Source organism: Palaemon carinicauda, chromosome 37 (assembly GCF_036898095.1).
Source record: "Palaemon carinicauda isolate YSFRI2023 chromosome 37, ASM3689809v2, whole genome shotgun sequence".
NCBI classification, from domain to species: Eukaryota; Metazoa; Arthropoda; class Malacostraca; order Decapoda; family Palaemonidae; genus Palaemon; species Palaemon carinicauda.
Window position 1 is genome coordinate 36,526,900 of NC_090761.1, and position 14,620 is coordinate 36,541,519.

A 14,620-nucleotide genomic window follows, 5' to 3' on the forward strand; every position below is an offset into this window, starting at 1 on the left:
GCTAAACAAAAACATCCCCTTATCAATAACGAGAATAGATATGGAGAACACGAAAGCTTTGTTCTCGAGAAATGGGATGCTTCGCTAGCACCGAACGCACCCAAGCCAGACGTCAGGAGAGTACAGTCGTGTGATACGCAGAGTGCAGTGTTCAACTTTCACGCAGGAGACTTTATAACACTTTTGTTTTGATTGTTTATGTAGTAGAAGGAATAAGGGGAGTCATGAAGAGGGTAAGAGGGCGGCCTAATGTGGTGAGGGTTTAGTGTTTCACCTCCACAACGAACGCTGTTGTTAAGGTCGAGAAATGAACTGTTACCACGCTGGTCGAATGTTCGGTTTTTGTAACTCGGTCTACTTAGGTCTTATTTTCTACGAAAAAAGAGTTGAATGATGACAACGCATATTCATGCTGCTTTCTTTGTTTGTTTAACTGCTCTTTCGTATTAATTTAATGAAATCATTGTTCAGCTGGGCTATTGTTTAGTAACGCCTCCGTTAATTTCTTGTCAGTGAAATATTCGTATGAAATTGAAAAGTAACGTTTTATAGCAAAGGTTTGCTATACTTCACTGAAATATTCTTTTAATGTCTTTGTATACTAAGCATTTAATATCATCAACAATCTTATGATTTCTTAAAATGCCCTAAAATAATCTATTAGATAAAATCCTCATGTAGATCAAAATGTCCATATTCGAAAAAAAAAGAAAATAATTATTGTGCGTTAAGAACAAAACGTATAGTATTCAATATCATAAGCAACAAATAGTCTAATAAACCATGACGCAAGGAGAGTTGTCCTTTAAGATGAAATGTTACCGACTTTAAAACTAGGCTACATTTCTTACAATATTTTATTTTTCTTGTTTCCTTTCCTCACTGGGCTATTTTCCCTGTTGGGGCTCCCGGGCTAATAGCATCCTGCTTTTCCAACTAGGGTTTTAGCTTAGCAAGTAATAATAATAATAATAATAAAGGGTTGATTGATCACTTAGGAGCTATCTGGCGTCAAGCCAGCAAAGGTCTCTAACTGAAGGTTATTAATTTGTAACAGTTCTACATAATAAGTTGCAAGATCAAGGACAACTCAAGGTGATGCATTTCTTTGCAAATTAATTGGATAGACTAAAATAATTGGAAACTTTGTATATATTTCTTGATTTTAAAAGGCCTAGTCAGTTGTTAATTTTTGACAAATAACTCTCTCTCTCTCTCTCTCTCTCTCTCTCTCTCTCTCTCTCTCTCTCTCTCTCTCTCTCTCTCTCTCTCTCTCTCTCTCTCTCTCTCTCTCTATATATATATATATATATATATATATATATACATATATATATATTATTATTATTGTTATTATTATTATTGTTATTATTATTATTATTATTATTATTATTATTATTATTATTATCATTACTTGGTAAGCAAAAACCCTAGTTGGAAAAGCAGGATGCTATAAGCCCAGGGGCTCCAACAGGGAATATAGCCTAGAGAGAAAAGGGAACAAGGAAATAAGAGAAGTAATTACCAATCAAAATAAAATATTTTAAGAACAGTAACGATACTAAAATCAATATTTCATATATAAATTATAAAAACTATCAAAATAAGAGGAAGAGAAATAAGATAAAATAGTGTGCCCGAGTGTACCCTCAAGCAAGAGAACTCTAACCCAAAACAGTGGAAGACCATGGTACAGAGGCTATAACACTGCCCAAGACTAGAGAACAATGGTTTGATTTTCGATTGTCCTTCACTTAAAAAAGTTACTTACGATAGCTAAAGAGTCTCTCCTACGCTTACCAAGAGGGAAGTAGCCAATGAACAATTAAAGTGCAGTAGTTAACCCCTTGAGAGAAGATTTGTTTGGTAATCTCGGTGTTATCAATGGTATGGGGACAGAGGAGAATGTGTAAAGAATAGGCCAGACTATTTGGTGCATGTGCAGGCAAAGGGAAAATCAACTGTAGCCACAGAGAAGGATCCAATGTGGTACTGCCTGGCCAGTCAAAGGACCCCATAACTCTCTAGCAGTAGTATCTCAACCTACTACCTACGTATATAAATACTGTATGTATGTTTATACACACACACAAACACACACACACATACACACACACACATATATATATAAATACACACATATATATACATATATATATATAAATACACACATATATATATATACATATAATATATATATATATATATATATACATATATATATATATATATATATATATTTGTATATATACATATACATATATATATATATAGTATATATATATATATATATATATATATATAAACATAAATCAAGACGGGAGATTCTCTAACTATCCTATTTTAGTTTTTGGGGGAAGATAAAAACAACCCATTTCCAAAACAAAACAAAAAAAAAACTGATTTGTAAAATCTTATACATACCAAAAATAATCACACATGACTTGGCTGCACTTACGTAGGTTATAAACATCATAAACTAAAGCTCCTGTGATATTCACAAATAAAATAATTTTTTTCAATGATCTTGCAGAATATTCACATAAGTATTTCACATATCAAAAAAAAAAAAAAAAAAAAAAAAAAAAAAAAAAAAAAAAAAACAGAATGAATGTAAACACATTATGCCCTCAGGTTTGCGACTACCCAGAAGCTTCGATTCCCTGCGAGGTCTCAAGTCAGTACTATGACATCAACAACTTCTTCGGTCGCGTCGACCTTCGATTCCGGGACGGACAGACACCAGACGCAGTTCCTCAAGATTTCGAGATCAAAACCTTTGCCGAATTCGCCGAAAGCCGAGAATCATAAACGAAGGATGTTAGATAATGGAAACTGATGTTTGGCAGACGAGTGATGACATTTTTGCCGTTTATTATAGGGTTGTACGTACAGATAGACACAGGAATTCCTGGTACACCTCTGGCATCTCGCCCTTCACTTTCTGTTTATACAAGCTCGCAACATGTTGCGAAATCTAAATTGACCTTTGCAAGCAGCAATAAGTACTTACACTTAAAACTGCTTCTTTCTTCTCCCACTGGGAATCCTCCTTTCCTCTCCCAGACTCTTCTACTCACTGGGACTCTCTGCTATACAGCCTTTCCCCTACCACTATAAAACCTCTCTTCTCGCCCCTAACTAGGTGAAAAAAAAAATATATACTTCCAGGCCCCGCTGATCTGCAACCACCACACCTACCCGCCAGGAAAACCACCTGTCCGGAGAGAAGCTCAGGGCAATCTAAAGAAGAAGTTCACTTTCTGTTGGGTTTATCACAGCGAAGTAAATGTTTGACAGGGTGCACTTCTTCCGAGCTATCTGTGTCAGGAGCTTTTAAGTCTAACGGTACTTTTTTCTTAGCTTTTGTTTCAATTGATAAGCTATTTCATGCCATGGAAGAATTTGCAAACGTTGACAAGAAATGGGAGGGTCAATACATTATTTAGGTTCGTTATAGATAATGAGTTTCAACATGAAAAAAGCCCTATTTGAGTAATATGAAATGACCAAGTGTCAACAAGCAAACTGATTAGGATTGGGTAGCTTTTGGAAGCAATTAGCAAAAATACCTTAGAGTATGTGTTTATATTATCTAGATAAACAAAATCCTGCGCATTCCATAAGTTATACTGATTTTGAGACAACAAACAAAAGATTGCGAGAATCTATATTACTGTTACTGGTAATTCAAGAATTAGTATGAAGGATTTTTTTTTATCTTAATAATAAGATATGTCACATGGGAATTTTTCCAGATAACGAAGGCTTTTTGATTGAATGTTGCTAATGAGAACTTTTCGTAAAAAGAAAAAAAAAATCCCAGAAGTTTTATAAAATGATCAATTCAAGAAGAGTGTTTTCCTAAGTTTCGATTCAAGTCCCTTTTTATTGTAGGCTGGTCTTACATTTTTTTTTATATTATCTCCTTATTGTTTGTTACGAGTTTTATACAGTTTTTGTTTCTACTCAATTTTAATCAGACGTTAGCCGTTTATTTATATGGCCATTGTTAGGCGAAAATACAACATTCATTCATGTGTAATGCAATGTTGTTAGAAGCTGCAAGCACAGCTCAATTGTCCGTGAATCTCTCTCTCTCTCTCTCTCTCTCTCTCTCTCTCTCTCTCTCTCTCTCTCTCTCTCATTTCATATTGCTGAAGGGGAGCAATGTGGATACTTCAAGATAATCACAATGTATTTTTCCATGTATCAATCTGCATTTTAAGGTTTGAATAAATGAACTACAGATAACTAAATTAGTTATCTTCAAAATACTTTATAAATTATGAAATTTGGTTGGGGAACAAAAAAGATTTGAATTCAATTGAAATGACCCCAAAATAAAATTGTTTCAAGGGGGACAGAGTCGTTCCTCTGAAGTACTTACCAGGATTAATAAAGTACTCTATTAATCCTGATACTATTATTATTATTATTATTATTATTATTATTATTATTATTAATATTATTATTTGCTAAGCTGCAACCCTAGTTGGAAAAGCAGGATGCTATGAGCCCAGGGGCCCCAACAGGGAAAATAACCCAGTGAGGAAAGGAAACAAGGAAAAATAAAATATTTTAAGAGCAGTAACAACACTAAAAAAAGACATTTCCTATATAAAACATAAAAACTTAAACAAAACAAGAGGAAGAGAAATTAGATAGAATAGTGTGCCCGAGTGTACCCTCAAGCAAGAGAACTCTAACCCAAGACAGTGGAAGACCATGGTACAGAGGCTATGGCACTACCCAAGACTAGAGAACAATGGTTTGATTTTGGAGTGTCCTTCTCCTAGAAGAACTGCTAGCTCATGGTTAACATAAGTGGGTAGAAGGTTAAGATTATTCACATAAGTGGGTAGAAGGTTAAGATTATATTAAGTAAACTTAGTTGAATAACTAATCTCAGACTATATTCCATCCACTGTGTAATGATCACTGGCATTGACTGGTACTCCGTACCACACAATATCTACATTTTGCTTATTATCCAAACCGGTGAGTTGATATTTCAACTTTCATTGAACTACTTAGCATTCTTATTTTCAAGAATTATTTAAGATTCTTTCAAAATCTATTTCAAATTTTTTTCTTTAGACAAAAATAGAATGTCTTTAAATGATTTATATCATAATGTTATTTACATTTTATGTTGCTTTTAGTTGAAACAGTCACATTAGGATATTTTGAGTATCGAACAACTTGCTTTTCATATATGAACTACGTCTTCTCAGCTGTTTGTCAAGATAGACAATTATAATGGAAATGCTTGTTTTTATAACATATACGAAGATGAAAAGGTATTTTTTGTCTGTATTCAACTTTATGATTATTATAATATTGTTACCCTATCAGGGTATCTAGAGAATCACAAAACCCGTACGTATTTTCTGTTAAGAATGTTCACAGTGCGATGCTGGAGATGTAATTTATATAACTGCAAGAGTAAACCATTATCATTGCAGTTCGTGTCCAAGTCTCTTGAATTATTGCGTACTAATGTTCTCGGGTAACATCTACGTACGTCTTAGTAATCTTATGGATGAAAGTGCTGTTTAAGAGGGGCGACAGTGAGAAGATACCATAACTCATTGGAGGTCTTTTATTTATAGAAGATATTCTTAGACCTAAAATCTGATAATGATGATAATACGTTATTCTCATTATCATTATAAGGCTATCGGCTTATTATTAAAAGAAAATCTCATTGTCATTATTATTATTATTATTATTATTATTATTATTATTATTATTATTATCATTGTAGTTGTTGTTATTGTTGTTATTATTACTATCATTAATATTATTATTATTTTCTAAGCTACAACCCTAGCTGGAAAAGCTGGATGCTATAAGCCTGATGGCTCCAACAGAAATAATAGCCAAGTGAGGGAAGGAAATAACGAAATAAATAAATTACAAGAGAAGTAATTAATAATTAAAATAACATATTTTAAGAACAGTAAAAATACTAAAATAAATCTTTCTTACATAAGATATGAAAAATTAAAAAACGAAGGGGAAATAAAATCAGATTAAACAGTGTGCCCAGGTGTACCCTCAAGCAAGAGAACTCTATCCCAAGACAGTGGAAGATCATGGTATAGAGGCGATGGCACTACCCAAGATTAGAAAACTATGGTTTGATTTTGCAGTGTCCTTCTCCTAGAAGAGCTGCTTATTATAGCTAAAGAGTCTCTTCTACCCTTACCAAGCGGAAAGTAGCCACTGAACAATTACAGTGCAGTAAACCCTTGAGTGAAGAATATCGTTTTGGTAATCTCAGTGTTGTCATGACAGAGTAAAATATGTACCGAATAGGCCAGATCATTCGATGTCTGTGTATGCACAGGGATAATGAGCCGTAACAGCGAGAAAGTCCAATGTACTACTCCCTGGCCAGTCAAAGGGCCCAATAACTCTCTAGCAGTAGTATCTCAACGGGTGGCTGGTGCCAAGGCCAACCTACTACCTATAACTACATAAACTCTATATATGCTTTAGTATTCAATTCATCTGACGTCTTTCAAGCTCCATAGTTTCTGTACCATCAGGGTGTCATGAACCTTGGAGTTACATGACATCTTCATAGGAGCTGCAGATAAGACTCGGTACATTAATGGTAATTTGCGAGGTTGATTGAATTAGCGCCATTGCCATTCTCATTAAGAGCCTCGAATCGTATTTGAAAATAAATATACTTTTAAATTACCTTATATAACTCTTGATGCTTATGAAAGATAAAAAAAAATGTTCCTTCGTTGAGAAAGTCTTTGTGATATTCTTTCAAATTGACATATATATTAGTTGGGGAATCTGTGTTTGATACAAGTTGATTATTATTTACCCCTAATGCCCAGCAATGATTGAAGCTTGAGGTAAAAGGTAAATAACAAAAATTAAATATTTCAACAAAATTTCTCCATGAAAAAAACTTCCATCAAAGAGTAATTTTTCACAAAAGAGGAACTTCTCAAAACATATGTTTAATAAACTTAAAATTTTTAGCTTCAAACGGCAGCGATCCAAAATCAAATAAACTGTGTTTTTAAGCATAATTTCCTGAAACTAATAAGGCAAATGGTAAATAGAATATTAGATAAGCTTCCTTGCCATCCTTAGGTGATATAGTTCAGTTCGAAATTTATGAATTGATAAACGATCTTGCTGGAAGGTTTTATGAAATTGAACTTCAAATCTCTGGAATACAAAAAGCTTATATTTTAAGTTCTGGAAAATCAATGAAGCTAAAATCAATTCAACATCAAAACACTTACCAAAAAGAATTATGAATTGCAAAGTACTGTATCTTCATGAACAAAAATTAAGAGTCCAACATCAAAACTTTGGATTGCGAGATATATTTGAAAAGGCTTTAGGGAACTTCTCTAATATTCTATATTTACTTTTTGCCATTTCAAATCCTTAGATGTCAGGATGCCAGAAAACTTTCAATCAATCAATCAATTTGCCATTTCAAAAAAAAAAAGAATTATTATTATTATTATTATTATTATTATAAGGGCATCGCCCAGATAATAATTAGACAACCGAGTAAAACTATTTAAAGAGAATCTTGAAAAGAGTAATTCGATATAATAAAAGTATAAGTCCATATGACTGCACCAACATGCACTCGGTCAACAAAGATGTTGTTGAAAATTATGCAAATGAGTTGCGACTCTGATCAGAGGGGAAATTAATGTCGAAGCCGGTTGGTGTTATGTTGGGTTGCCTTAGTAACAACATCTGCCGGTTAAACATCGCGGTTACTAAGGGGGCTTGAGTTACAGACGCCATAGATGGCGGTCCCCTAGCAACCCCCACCCCCTCCACCGTACATCTGTAAGGTGGTGATGGTATGTTTGTATGTGAGTTCAACACTGTCTGGCACAGTTACCACCGAAGCTGTACATGACGTCACGGTTGCCCCATAGTCCGATTAAAATCCGTGGGGATGATTTCAATATTTTGCTTAATGAATTAGTCCTAATTTCTGGAATTCTTCGAGATGAATGAGATCGAAAACTCGAAACTGAATTCACCGAGGTAAATGAAGTCATCGAAAGCTTAATAAATTCAGCATGTCAGCCCTTCAAGTATAAATATATCTTCTGGCAATTTCTGGCATCAACCATACGGGATGCGTCTAAGCGAGTGCCTCCAAGCAAGCTCCTAACTGTTGTGGCCCTCACTCTTGGAGAGTCCGTGACATCGTTCGGACGGCCTCCTTAGTGGCTCTTGGCTCAAACAAAGGAAGCTCATCTAATCCTTGGCACCATGAGAGCGGTAGCCTTTTTCCTCACGCTGTTGGGTAAGAATGTTGGAATTCGTTATGTTTTTTAAGCTTTCTACAATAATAATGTATATAATTTTGGAAGGGAAACTTAAGTAGAGGAATAGCTATGGACTCAGGAAAAGATTCACACTGCCTTTTGTATTTTTGTAAATGTTACAGCAAGGTCAGCCAAGAATATCATTGTATATCTTCTTTTTCCGTAATTTGATTCACTTGGGAAGATATACCCTTATATCTGTGTTGCATTAAAACTACGAAAACCCCAAAAAACAACCACATACACACCATCTCATATATAACTATGTACTTCGAGCACAAATACATTTGTGTACACCTGTGTAAACATACATTTTAATATATATATATATATATATATATATATATCTACATATATATGCAGATTTATACACACACATATACATATATATATGTATGTATATATATATATATATATATATATATATATATATATACTCGTATATGCATGCATATATTCTCATATAATTGTATAAGTAAAATAATAAGAAAAATTAATACAAAATACTTGTTTTCATGCATGAGTGAGGACTATAGTTGTATATCATGGTTCCTCATACTAAAACCCACAATCTACTCAATGTCCTAATGTGAATTATTATCCGAAGCGGGTCTGTGTTCTTCCCTGCAACCCGGACTGGAGTATCACTACCGGTACAGCGGACGTTTGGCTTCCGGCATCACGGAACTGAGACATCAGTTCTCGGCCGTCGGCATCAAAACAGACATCGAAGTCCAGGTGGCTGAAGACTATACAGCTATTTTCCAGGTAAACTGAAAACCTTTAGTTCTGAAAGCTATTTTTGGTGAAAACTATGTCAATGCTTTGCTCTACCTTCTTTTCTTGTTAATAATACATTCTTGGTTCTAACAGCCATTTTTCAGGTAAACGGAAACCGTTTAGTTTTAATAGATCTTTTGGTGAAAACAAATATGTCAATGCTTGGCTCTCCCTTTTTTTTGGGGGGGGGGGTTAATAATACATTCTTGGTTCTAACAGCTATTTTCTAGCTAAAAACTTTTAGCTCTAATAGCTACATTGGTGGAAACAAATATATCAATGCTTGGTTCAACATTCTTTTCTTCTTAAAAACACATTTTTGGTTATAATGGCTATTTTTACTGGAAAGTTAAATTAATGCTTGGTTTTACCTTCTTTTCTTATTAATAATACATTCTTGGTTCTAACAGCTAATTTTAGAGGAAAGTAATTCTTGGTTTTACCTACTTTTCTTGTTAATAATACATTCTTAGTTCTAACAACTATTTTTACTTGAAAGTTATTTTAATGCTTCATTCTATCCTCTTTTCTTAGTATACATTCTTGGTTCGAACAGTTATTTTTACTTGAAAAAATATATCAGTGATTTGTTCAACCTTCTCTTCTGGTAGAAGAAAGACCTTTTCCTGTTAATAATCCACTATTGACTCTAAACAGTTATTTCAATGAATTTTCATGAGTTTTCAATCGGGAAAAGTATCTATTTGTATTTCTATAATCACATCCAAATGAATTTAATCTTTGGCTTTTTTAATTGTTAATATTCCGGTAAACGTTTAAATTGTTAATATTCCTGTAAACGTGAGATTGCTCCTTAGTTCCAAAACCTACTCAATGATTAACAGTAATATCCACATGGTCTCAAGAACTGTTATCTAGTTTAACTAATATAATTTTCTAGTTTTAATAACTACTGTTAAATAATGATGAAAGTTGATAACGTAATTTTTTTTCTGATTATCATAGTTCGTAACTATGGTATTTTCTTTTTCTTTTTTTTAATTTACAACTTGATTTCTTTATTCTAACCCTTTACTGTATATTTAAAAAAGTGTTTTCTTTAAAAAAACGTCGAATCCCTAAAACTATAACGGCTATGTAGCTCATACTAGGGTTTTGTAAGATTTAATAATTTGAGTTACCATTACGGCAGAATTTCTCCAGCACTAAAGCTGCGTGGGTCCTTGTTGATAGTCAGTTTTCTATGATCATAAAAATCAAAACTACTAACACTTCCTTCTTGCTATTCAAATGAATCTTCATTAACTCACTTAATATAAATGTGATTTTCTAAAGTTAAGTACAGCACTCCATGAAAAAACTTCAGCATCTTATATTATACATGCTTATCTAAGACCCTTATCAAAGAGAAAGGTGTAATAATGTCCCCTTTTCATTGCAAAAAGTAACGTGATTTTATTTCATCAAATGACTATTTGCTCAAAATATTTTTTTCTTTTTCAGTTCAGTCACGTGGAGGTTGGTGACTTCCACGATGTATTGCACTGTGATATGAGAGCTCCTCTGCCCATCGAGTACCATCCACTGGAAAATGGAATCGAGTTGTTGCAAAAGCCTTTCAAAGTCAAGATTGCCCAAGATAAGGTAAGTTGACTAATCTCCTCTCTCTCTCTCTCTCTCTCTCTCTCTCTCTCTCTCTCTCTCTCTCTCTCTCTCTCTCTCTCTCTCTCTCCTAACTAATTTTTCCTCTTATGAATATACAAATTGAAAAGTACAGTTATTATCTCTAGTCTATGAGAAGAATAACGTTTCGTTTGCTCTTCTACGACTGATATTTTAATACCGTTTTACATATATACGCCAATATCGTTCGTGGTAGAATTTTGAAAAAATCTTCTTCATCTTTGGACTGATCCTGATATATAACATCTACTTCCAATGAATATTCTTTATATATTTCCTGTACTACCGGATTATCATAGGTTTATTTTTTACAAAGGGTTTGATTGAAAGAAACCTTCTCCAATTCTTGAAGGTGATTTATCTATCAAATTAAATGTATCCATTTTCAAACAACAGTATTCCGATGTTTTTTTTTCTTTAAGTTTCTGCATGTCTAGTATCATCAGACTAAAGAATTTATCCTAATTTTTAAGGGAAAATTTCAGAATATATCGTCTTCCTCTTTAGGATTTACAGCATTGCCTTACTCAAAGCAAAGCCCTATTTTGAAGACGTTTACAGAATCCTCAAACATGAAGATTATCGTTTTTCCATTGCTTTCAGAAACCTTTCGTCTTCGAGTTCTTGGAAGTTCCAGTAGAACCAGTGTGGATCACCAACATTAGGAAGTCAATTATCAACATCTTCAGGATAACTCCTTTCGGGGTAAGGATTTCTGTAGGATAGGCAAACTATCCTGAATCAGGCAAATAGCATATTCAGTATAATCAGAATCTTTAGGTTATTTCCATATGGGGTGGGTGTCTGCAGCAGGACTGTATATATATATATATATATATATATATATATATATATATATATATATATATATATAAAACGTTACATATATATTTCTGTGACTAATGCTCTCAGGTACTGAAGTCAGGCTTTGAATTTTGACTAGAAAATACACAGCCTTCAAAGTATTCCATTTAGTGGGTAAGCAAGAGTATATAACTTCAACCCTTAGTTCAATGGTATGAAATTATAAAAAAAAAAAAAAATACCTGCAAAGTTGAATTCACTGCAGTTTCTATATAAAATTAGCACAGACGTTTTCTACTCCATGTGGGTTTGTTTTATGATTCACAAGATATATTCAGGATTAACCTTTTTTTTTTTTTTCATATATCTTATAGTTAACTTACCATTGAGTCTATATTTTTACGAGTAAATTTGAGTAAATCGAGTAAAATTTTATGTACTGGAAAATGACAATTAGAAAAAAAAATTTAAAGAAAAAGGAAAACAATAGAATTCATTGATTCTAGACTAGAAAATATCTTCCTCGAAATTTGATACTGTGTAGAGGGCCTTGAATAGAACACCATAAAAATATGAAAAAATAAAAAAACGAAATATCATTAAATTATATCATGTTTATAGTAACAGACTCTTTGAACTAGAATCAATAAATTCTATTGTTTTCCTTTTTCTCTAGGTGTTTATTTTAATTATTATTTGTCATTACATAAAGTTTTACTATAGATCGTTCGATTTATTGAAATTTACTTGTAAAAGTAAATTCCACTTAAAAGTAAGTTCACTATAAGGCCAATATAAAAAAAAAAAAAAATTCCAAGTCATAAATATATTTTAGCATTCATAAAACAACCACAAATAATGGCGAAATATTTATACCAGTATCTAATATCCTAATTTTCTCTCTCTAAAAAAATGAAAAAAAAATAAACAGGAACTTCAATCTACCACTCAAGAATCTCGCCCTGATGTCGTCACCCATCTCAACTATGGTCCAATGGAGGAAACTCTCGTGGGACGCTGCACTAACTGGTAAGTCAAATAGATCTTAGTTATATTCTTAAAAGAGGTTGTTAGGAATATTCCTTTCATTCAAATGCACAATGAGGTATGCGAACACAAATATGTACACACACAAACTCACGCACATGCATTTCTATCTACTGTATCTATAACACATTATATATATGCATACTTATATCAGGGTAAATGCGCACGTATATGTATTCGTAATTACAGTATATAATATATATATATATATATATATATATATATGTGTGTGTGTGTGTGTGTACATATATGTATATACATATACATATATACTGTATATATATATATATATATATACATATACATATGTACTCTATATATAAATATATATGCATGCATATATGTGCATATGTATGTATGTATATATATATATATATATATATATATGTATATATGAATATATATATATATATATATATATATATATATATATATATATATATATACAGCATATATATATGTATATGTATACATATACATATATACTGTATATATATGTAGATATATATCTATATATATACATAAATATATATAGATATATAAATATATATATATACATATATATATATATATATATATATATATATATATACATATATATGATAATATTGTATCTCTCTTGAAGTTTTCCACCATAAAAATCGGCCAGTTTTAACGAGTAACTTCAGTATTTACTGTAAAGAAACTCTTTTAAAGTGAGAATATTTGGGAGATAATTTCATGACATTATCGTCTCTTACAGGTACAGCATATACAAGTTCCCCCAAGAGGATTCGGCCATCTTCAACCGTGACCATGAGATTGAGGGCGACACTCAGAGAGAGGGAGCTGAATCAGGAGAGTAAGTCTACAGTGCTAGTTTTTGTTTTATCTGTTAGAAAAGATGGGTGAAGACGAGTGAAGCCACTTAGCTAGCTAACCATTGCCTTACCTTACCTTTGCCTTGCCTTATTTTATGTTTGGGTTCCCCCGGGTCCCTCAGTGTGAGGCACCTCGTATATCCACCAGAGAGTTGCTAATGCATCTTCCGGAGTATTTTGCATCTTCCAGTCTTCCAGTCTTGGATGGTCTGGGATGCATCTTAGGTATTTATCGAGCTTATCGAATAGTTAGGAAAGTTAAGCATTGGTAAGAATAATGTAAAGTGTGGTTTAACTATAATTCTATTTATATAAAGGCACTGTATGTATTCCTTTTAATGGTCCTAAAGTTGTCAAACGATGCATGCATGACAATGAATAACGTGATTTGCTGGACTACGGATCGTCAACAACTTTATATTCCCCACAGTTATCTAATCATAAATATTTGCTCCTGTGCAATGTTATTGCCTCTACGATCTCCTCAATGGTGACCACATAAATTTTGCATTTACCAATAATCACATAATAATTATATCTTTTGACTTAAATCTTTGCTAATATACACTCAAGAATTCACCTCTTTAATATACAAATCGCTTTCATACAATTAAGGCAGACGTCAATGTATATTACATGTATAGGAACAGAAAGATTATTTTTTTTTCGTAATCTATTAGACATGACTCAACTACCTCACTTTTTTGTATAGTTTTACTGGAGCCAAGGGCCGAAAGGGATCGAAGACCTCCAAAACTTCTTCCAAAACCTCTTCCAAAACTTCCTCCAAAACTTCGAAGGGCAGCAAAACTGCCGGTGGTAGATACACAGCTGGTGGCCCTTCCATCAGTGACACCCTTTGGCATGTCAAAAAAACTACCGACTTCGAAAGGTGTGAATACAACGTCTCTATGCAGGTAATTGTCAGCCTCTTCACAAACAGTTTACTTTCCACATATCTGAGATGGAAAAGAAAGATAAAAACGGATAATTTCGTGTTGAAAGCCCTCTGGGTTTTCGTTGCTAACTTTAAGCGGGTTAACCTTGCAAGCAAATAAATATACGACTTGAATAAGGGTGATTATTATAGTTTGGTGCATCAAATGAGCATTTGAAGAATCCAGTTAAAGAGACCGGTGGCTTATG

The 14,620-nt window shown here is 33.0% G+C and overlaps 1 protein-coding gene across 1 annotated transcript in view; it reads left to right on the plus strand.

Annotated features, from left to right (window-relative positions):
- The first annotated feature begins 8,158 nt into the window (after nucleotides 1–8,158).
- LOC137629571 (hemolymph clottable protein-like) overlaps nucleotides 8,159–14,620 on the plus strand; it is a 46,687-nt gene continuing 40,225 nt past the window's right edge. Inside the window, exons 1-7 of the mRNA XM_068361009.1 lie at nucleotides 8,159–8,317; nucleotides 8,947–9,107; nucleotides 10,584–10,724; nucleotides 11,367–11,468; nucleotides 12,499–12,596; nucleotides 13,357–13,455; nucleotides 14,187–14,391. Of these exons, the coding sequence (XP_068217110.1) occupies nucleotides 8,284–8,317; nucleotides 8,947–9,107; nucleotides 10,584–10,724; nucleotides 11,367–11,468; nucleotides 12,499–12,596; nucleotides 13,357–13,455; nucleotides 14,187–14,391 (840 nt within the window). The 5' untranslated portion in view covers nucleotides 8,159–8,283. The remainder of the gene's footprint in view (nucleotides 8,318–8,946; nucleotides 9,108–10,583; nucleotides 10,725–11,366; nucleotides 11,469–12,498; nucleotides 12,597–13,356; nucleotides 13,456–14,186; nucleotides 14,392–14,620) is intronic.